Below are 8513 nucleotides of genomic sequence, written 5' to 3'. Positions count from 1 at the left end.
TGTTCATCCAGATAAGATACGTGAATGAAGACAAGGGAAGGCTTCTCTTTTTCATTAGCTCCACCAGGTGAGGCACTTTCTTGGGTTCACCACTTCTCATATACAGACTCATCAAATTGCTGAAAGCCAGAGAAGTGACATAACCCAATTCATCCATTTTGTGAAAATAACTCAATGCCTTGTCTTTCATTAGTTCCTTGCAGTAACAGTTCAAAAGAGCACCATACGTATTCTTTTTCTTGTCTGGAAGAGGAAGACCACTGAAAAACTCTTCAGCCGCAACCACCCCTTTGGTCTTGGACACAAGATCTAATTGCACTGCATAATTATTTCAGGAAGGGTTAATTTTCCTCATCTCCATCCATTCAATTATCTGTAATCATCATAAATTATAAACTTCAACATACATCAAAATCACAAAAATAATTTAAATTAGTATTTTATACCTAGAGTGCATGCTGAAATCTGCGATACCTTCGGAACTACTCCACGCATCTTTTGAGTTCTGTTTTTTTTATGGCTTTGCCTTGCATTACATGGTTGTCCAAAGTTTCCGACACGCTTCCTCCAGTCTTGCCCAACGCCGATAACATTCGATAGATGTTTGGACTTTTTGCTGGACTCTCAGCCGCCGTGCAAAGTCGCCGGAGTAGCCATCCTCCACCAGAAATCAGCCGGCCGAGATTCATCTCCATTGATCTGGGATCGTGCCACATCTGGTGCGGGTGCTATTTGTCTCTTGTTGATCGATTCCATAGTAGGTTTTGTCAGGGTTTATCAAAACCCGCTACACGGCATCGTTTAGGATGGAAACAGAGTCAAAATTCATAAGTGAAAAATGTAAGAGCCTAAAATACAAAGGATTAAAATTGACAGAGGTTTTAAATTAATAAAATTATATTATTTTTAATGTTAAAAGTTTGTTAATATAAATAGAAAATTTTACATATGTTTCATTGTTTAAAACAGGTATTATTTCTCTAAAAACACTTATATTAGATTTTTTCTTTTTTTTTCTTTAAGTTTTTTAACTCAAGTCATCTCTTTGATGATCATAAACTATCTAAATAATTACGATGGTGATATCTTCAACTTTATTCGGTTAATTTTCTTAAAAGGGTAAGTTAGTTTCTACTCTTTTCTTGATATGAGCTTCTTTATTGCATGTGAGAAGATTCTCTAATTGCATGCATAATCCTAGAGTTCATGTGTGTTCTTTGATGATCATTGGTCCTAATGGTCTACTTGAATCAAAATTATATGGTTTGTAGGTTTAAATAGTGTTTTCTAAGCCGAGGCAAAAAGCCATTTAAGCTTTTCAATTAGGTAATAGAAGCTAATAATTGCTTTAATTTAGTGTTAATAAGTATGAATGTATGTTAGTTAAGTTATGACTATTGTTGAACGATGTTAGTGTATTGATAAGTGAATGTTTTCTATTGAAGGATAATGCTATGTATGATTGTGAATTGGTATTTACTTGAATCTATAATGTTGTTGTTTTGAAGTTTAGTGAGGTACAAAGTCTTTGTAGAATTTAAAGCAGTAAAAATGGAATATGGTATGCTAGTTTTGGTAAAAAAAAAAAAGGGTTTTGATGGGTGAAACTTTGAAGTAATTGTTGAATGGGTATATAAGATACTTAGGGTCTTTTGTTGGGCCATTTAAGACTTGCTTAGCTAATTAGTTGACTAAAATTTGGTTGGTAGCATGTCAAATTTGTTGTACGTGTTTTTGGATAGTTAGGCTGATCTAATGGACCAATTCTCTAACAAAATGATTCAATTGGTATCAAATTCGAAGGATAAACATTTTTCAAATCAAATTTTAGTGTTAAAGATACAAGTTGGGTCATTGGAATGAGTTATGGGGGTATTTAGATCAAAGTATGAAGTTTCTGAACTTTTAGTGTGGCGCTCAACGATGCCCCATCGAGAGTTTTGGCGCTCAACTGCACTAAGGTGGCACTCGAGCGCTAAGTTTCCGAAAGGGTTGGCGCTTAACGATAGGGGTATACTGTTTCGTGCCATTTTGTTCTTCCCAAATTTGCTTGCTTTAAACTTATTATAATTCTATGGTTTCTCCAATGTTATTTTGACATCTAAGCTTGATGTAAATGTTTATATGCATTTTAATGTACGTATGTTTATAAAGCTATATAGAGTTGGCAATAAGGTTGTGAATGTCTTGTGAATGAAAATGACGAAAGTGTATTCGGTTTTAGTTTGTGGAAGGGGATTCCATGGGGAATAACCTTGGGTTGTGCTTGTGTAATGTATTGCGGTAAGAGTTTTGAAATGGGGGAATGTTTTCGACTCCAATAGTTATCCAATCTCAAGTAAAGAGTGGTAGTTATGTGGTGAGGAGTAGCAGAAGGTCTAAAACCCCAAGTATGTTTGACCATAGGTGTTTGATGGATTAACATTGTATGGCAGTTTGGGTGGTATGTTGTTTCACCACACATGTGCAGGTGCCCTAATAGTTCGACACCAATACATGTATTTGAATGATCATGTCTAGAGTCTAGATATATGTAGGTAAAGTTGTAATTGGTTTTAATGGATGTGATATTGAACTTTTAATGTTTATGATTTTTATTAATGGTATATGTGATGCTTTTAAAATTAGCTTACTTTGTTGCTTGTGTTTTTTTTATTGTGTTTGATCTTTCTCCTTGGCAGTAATCACCTGATTGATGTGAGTAAAGGAGGATGTTTCAGTTGATTAAGCGTTGAGAGTGGAGGATGTTGGTGTATAGATAGTTAGACTTGTATTGTTATAAATCCTGATTTTTGTTGAACCTTTAGTTCAATGTTTAGATAATATTAGAAATAGAACTTTTGTATATCAAGTTTGAATTATAGTTATTTTTTGGATAACTGTAATAACATTTTATATGTCCTTTTTGGTTAACTATTCTTAACTTAGAAAGATGTGATAATTTCTCTTATAGTATTAAAACGATAATTTGGGATGTTAAAATTTGGTATTAGAGCAGTTTTTCCTTAGAAAACCTGTAGGTTATTAGTGTACCAAGTTTTTGTTGTGTACCCTTAGTTGTGTCTAGATAGTATTTTAGATTATTTGAGTTAAACTGATGACTTTTGTTTGTGTCATCGGAGTACGGCACCTATAGGCCTCCTCCATCATCACTCACAAATTCGGATGTGCCAAATCTAGTAAGGATGATGAAATCCTTTGTGCCGACAATGCAGCAGCAGAATGCATCATTGGTTCAGCAGAATACGATAACCTTATTCTAGTTGGGAGCTGCTAGGGTGTCAATTGAGACATCCCAAAGGCAATACATGACAACTATGAACTAGATGAGTGATACAAGGTCAGCAGCTGGGCCTTCTCAGACTCATTTTTCTCAAGCTCAAGAATTTAGTTTGTAGAATTTTCTACAACATCACTTAGCTAGTTTGATGACAGGACGAGTCCTGATGAGGCAGACCAGTGTATGAGGGATATGGAAATAATTTTTGATGCAAAGAGATATCCAACAGAAAGTAGATTGTCATTTTCTAAGTACATGCTTATTGGAGAAACGAGTCATTGGTGGGGTAGCATGAAGATGTTGTTGGAAAGTGGTGGAAAGACTATCACATAGGAGATATTTAAGAAGAAGTTTTATGCAAAATATTTTCCTAATAGTGTGAGGTTTGCTAAAGAGGTGGAGTTCTTACAGTTAGTCCAAGGAGGGAAGTCTGTATCTGAGTATACTAAAAGGTTCAAACATCTGATTTGGTTTCATACTTAGAAGATAAACGAAGAATGGTAATGTAGGAAATTTGAAAATGGTTTGAGGGGAGATATTAAGTTGATGGTAGCTGCTCTTTGTATCAAGAAATTTCTTGCCTTGGTAGAAAGCAACAAGGGAAGCCTTAGAGAGTTGGAGGGTCATCTGAGTCAATATTAGGTTTTGTAGAGAAGAAGAAGCCTTATTCAAGGCCTACATCTCAAGGGTCTAGGGGGTTTTCTCATAGTGGGGGGATCAATTAAGGGGAGTTTGGTGACCCAACCATGACAGTTAGTGCAACCACAACAGAGTAGGGGTGGAAAACCGCAAGATTTAGGCATAATATATGCCATGTCAAGGGCAAAGGCATCTGTTTCAAGTAATCTCATAGTAGGAAGTTGTTTGATTTATGATAGAAGCTTATCTATGTTGTTTGATTCACAAGTGACACACTTTTTTGTGTCAAACTATTGTTTGCAAGAGTTGAGTTTGTCGGTTAGAGAGCTGCAATATGACCTTGTAGTATCTACTCCTGCTTCTAGTTAATTAAGATGTATGCTATTTGTGCTAAATGTTCAGTGGTGGTGGAATGAAATAAGTTTATAGTGAATCTCATATGCTTACCCTTACAAGATTTGAATGTAATCTTAGGAATGGATTGGTTATCTGCCAATTGTATTCTTATAGATTGTAGTAAAAAAAGTGATTGTTTCCCAATGAAGAAGAACTAGAGATGTCGTCATGTCAGGTGTGGCAAGAGGCCAAAGAGGGTGCTAGTTGTTTTGTCATCCTTACTCACATGAATGGTGATTCAAGAAGATGGAGTTTAGATCTTTCAGACATCAACTTGACCTTCAATGCTAAGAAAATTATACATGACATCAATATGCTTAGTTCGCTCATAATGAACTTGAATTTTGACCAGACAAATTGCACTTAGACTATAACAAAAGATAATAAACTTCTTTAAAAATCTCATGTCAATAGTGAAACCCCAAATTTCCTCCTTTTTTTTCTTGTGTAAAAGCCACAAATTTTGTTTTAGTAGTGAACATAGCTATTATAGTTGTATAATTGTTTCAAACTAACCAACAAATTTCCATGACCGAGAACATAACTCATTATAAACCATATTTAATCAAGATCATTGGCATAATTTGAATATGAATATATAGGAAAAGTACATTAAGTATAACCTTCATAGAAAAGACCCACATCATAATACCCTTATGTTATGTTTGGGTATGACAATTTAAGAGAGTAATTCATTTATTTGGAGAATTTGAAATTATTTGAAGTAAAATGACTTGTTTTTGTGAGGAAATTAAATAGAAATTGAAAAAAAATTAAGAAGGTATTTCAAATAATTAAAATAATATAATTTGAAATTCACTCAAAAAGGAGGAAATTGAATTCCCCACATTGTGGCATTCCTTATTGGCCAAGATAAAAAAAGTTTGCAGGCCTACTCAACTAAAGCTTCAATATGCACCAATTATTCTCGACCTTCGTATCTGTCCAACTCATCTCGATGGTTAACTCATCTTGATCTTCAGCCAAGGCAAACTTGTCACAGGCCTGACTCTTCTTAACCTTCGACTATGGTTGACTATTCTCAACCTTTGGCTAAAGCCAATTAGTCTCGACCTTTAACAAGGACTGATTAGTCTTGACATTCGACTCAGACCAACTTAGTTCAACCTTCAACTTTGAAGGTCAAGTCGATTTAATTTGTGACAAAGGATGAGCATAGTCAACAATGGCTAAGGGTCTAGACGAGTGCGCTTGAACCTAAGGTCAAAACGAACCAACTCAGATCAAAGATCGAACCAAATTAGACAAATCCAAAAATGAAGCAAATATTTCTAAGTAATTCAAATACTATATATTTTACCTTTTTAGAATTATTAAAATTCTTTATCCAAACACAAGGTTAAGATACTTAAATATATGCTTAATCAACAAATGTTTTTCCTACATGAACCATGTACCTACTCATAAAATTGATTAGTTAACAAGGTTTGGTATAACGCACAATGACACATACAATAGGCTATATTACATTAGTATACACTAAAAAAAGAAAAATCATTAAATAATAATTAGTTTAGAGAAAAAAGTATTTTGTTATTATATTAATTGTATAAGACTATTTTATTAACAAAAAATTATTGATGTCTAAAATAATTTCTATTATTAATAAAAAATTATAATTAATTTTTGAATGAAATTTAAATTGATCTCTAATATTAAATAAAATATTTTAGCTCCAGATTCTGAATTAATTAATCTTTAATTAATAATAGAAACTGATACATATATCCTTTTTTGAAATGATTTTATTAGTAGTTACTCGTTTTATCTCTGGTACCTTAAAAGACTATTACTTCAAAACTGAGGTCGTATAACAACATGAACATAATAACTAATACGTTTAATCACTCACGAAATTCCTATTTTCGCGTGAAATCTCAATTTTGTCCCTTTCTTTCAAAAAATATTAATTGGGTTCCAAATTTATGAAAATTGAAACAATTGGATCTTTTCCGTTAAATTGTCTCTAACGGTGTTAGTGAGAATTAGACGTGGCACGCAGTAGTCATTTTGTTAACTGACATGGCCAGTTGAAACACATGAATAATTCATTTTTTTAAATAAAAAGAAAATGAAAGTTATAAACGAGAATTGTTACGAGGAATTTTATTTTATCGAATTAGGGATTAAGATTCTTCTGGGGTTCGTCCAAAGATCAAGTCATTTTCCCAAAAGCCCTTGACATGGCAAGTCCTGGTAACTCCTCATCTGGTAACCCCAAAAGCCCTTTACCTGTCTAACAATGGACAAGGCAGTTGTTCCGCTGAAATTCCCAAATTGATACCCAACATCAATAAATTCCCAGATTGATACCCAATTTGTGAAATGACTTGATCTTTGATAGAGATATACATATCTCTTTTTCTTTGCCAAGTCCAGGCATGTCCACGAGGAGAAGCAGGGGCGCTTGTAGTAGTAAGGTTTAGGGTGGAGAATAATAGTCATTTTAAAGTCCAAATAAAGATTATGTAAAAATGTATACTTTGTTTGTCGTATGTGAATGGCACTTGAGTGAAAAGTCTTTTCCGATAGTTAAGCGAAAAAAAAAAGCAGCAAATGATATTCTGTATTTTTTATTCGTAACACCATTTACCCCACAACCAAAAGCAAGATGAGTGATTTGGTGTATGTTGCGAAAAAGAAAAGGATGTTTGCGAGGGCGGAGTGATTAGTGGAGGTGGTGAGGGCGGGACCCAAAAGAGTGTTGTGGATGCAAAATATCATTTCCTGTGAGTTTCGAATCAAAATCCCGCAGAGCAAAGAGCATCCCGTGAGTTGCTACTTCTCACCACACAGTTTCACAACTCATCTGTTGTATCTGTGATGACTCATCTGAAGAACATAATTGATGAATCCCTTGATTTGCACTTCGATTGTCTCCGCTCCAATCCAATCGACACACTCATCCAACAACAAAATTACAGATCATCCCTCCTTCTCATTTTTTCCCAACGGACAATTTTAATCCTCTCCGATTTGGCGCGGCGTTGTCATCAACGAGCTGGTCGCCGCCACTATCAGAAATCCTCTTGTTCGAAGGCGAAGAGCGTCTTGGGCTGCGACGGAGAAGAATAGATTGCGATGGAGAAGAATAGAATGGAAAAGTGAGACCTTGAAGGAGATGTTAATCTTATTGATGATGACCAAGTCCTTGAAAGAGACGATGTTGAATGGAGGATGCAGATGATGTTGGCTTCATTGTTGAGAAGGGGTTTTAGGGTTCTGAAAGAAAAGGGATTAATGGAAGAAGACTTTTTTTCCCTTTCAAGTCATCTGATTTAACTTTGCTTAATCATATTTTAATATAAAAATTAATTCAAATTGATTTTTAATGCCACGTCAGATTAATAGAATATACTAACCATATCACGTAGGTTAAATTAAACAACGGTCGTTTGTTTAATTTAACGGCAGATCTCTAATTGTTTAAATTTTACAAAAATAAGGACCCAATTGAAAAGTTGAAAAAGAAAGAGACCTAATTTGGGCGAAAATAAGGACTTACAAAAATATTAAACCTAACTAATATAGTTTTGGTGGAATTCTAGTTAATAATATGTAACTGGATCAAATTATTAGCTAACAGATTCACACTATTTTTTCTCGCTGGTTCAGAATAGTTCAATCACACAACCTCTCATTCGTTGGGTCGAACTGTTTTTATTTTTATTTTACTAGAGCACCTTAAGTACATGACTTTAAATCGTACCTCTCTGCTTTATTTTTCCCCTATCATTTAGCTACTTAGCATCTTCTTTTCCATGTTTTTTTTTTGGTACTCACATGCTTCTCTATAACAGGTTTCGTAGAGAATGAGAGAGTTCATATGCAGATAATGGAGTATTAAATTCTAAACGATTCTGGAGAGTGTTCTTAATCTTATGAAAACCAAGATAACTGCAAAATCACTTGCATCATAAACAGCGCCTACAAGCTGCACACAGTTACTTTTTCATGATGTCTAGTTCTCCTGCGCACGATAGTTTTGAGAATCATCTTCCTTCAATCTTGGATCAGTTTTAGGAGACGCTTTGGCTTCATTAATGCAAGTTTTAATCCAGGAATCATCAAAATTCTTAGCCTTCAGAATCTTACACAACTCATCAACACCATCCATATCCGTCTCTTCTTCGTAGTACTTCAGAAAAGCCCCAACAACATGTGGTGAAGGATGCCA

General features: G+C 34.5%; 1 protein-coding gene across 1 annotated transcript in view; it reads right to left on the bottom strand.

The window, feature by feature from the left end:
* Nucleotides 1-8297: 8297 nt before the first annotated feature.
* The window catches only part of LOC106770475 (pentatricopeptide repeat-containing protein At1g02370, mitochondrial-like), a 1721-nt gene continuing 1505 nt past the window's right edge, over nt 8298-8513 (bottom strand). The window contains exon 3 of the mRNA XM_014656284.2: nt 8298-8371. Coding sequence (XP_014511770.1) covers nt 8298-8371 — 74 coding nt within the window. The remainder of the gene's footprint in view (nt 8372-8513) is intronic.

The sequence above is a fragment of the Vigna radiata genome, chromosome 8 (assembly GCF_000741045.1).
Source record: "Vigna radiata var. radiata cultivar VC1973A chromosome 8, Vradiata_ver6, whole genome shotgun sequence".
NCBI lineage: Eukaryota > Viridiplantae > Streptophyta > Magnoliopsida > Fabales > Fabaceae > Vigna > Vigna radiata.
The sequence above is the reverse complement of the archived record's forward strand: the minus strand, read 5'-3'. Positions and strand labels throughout refer to the sequence as shown.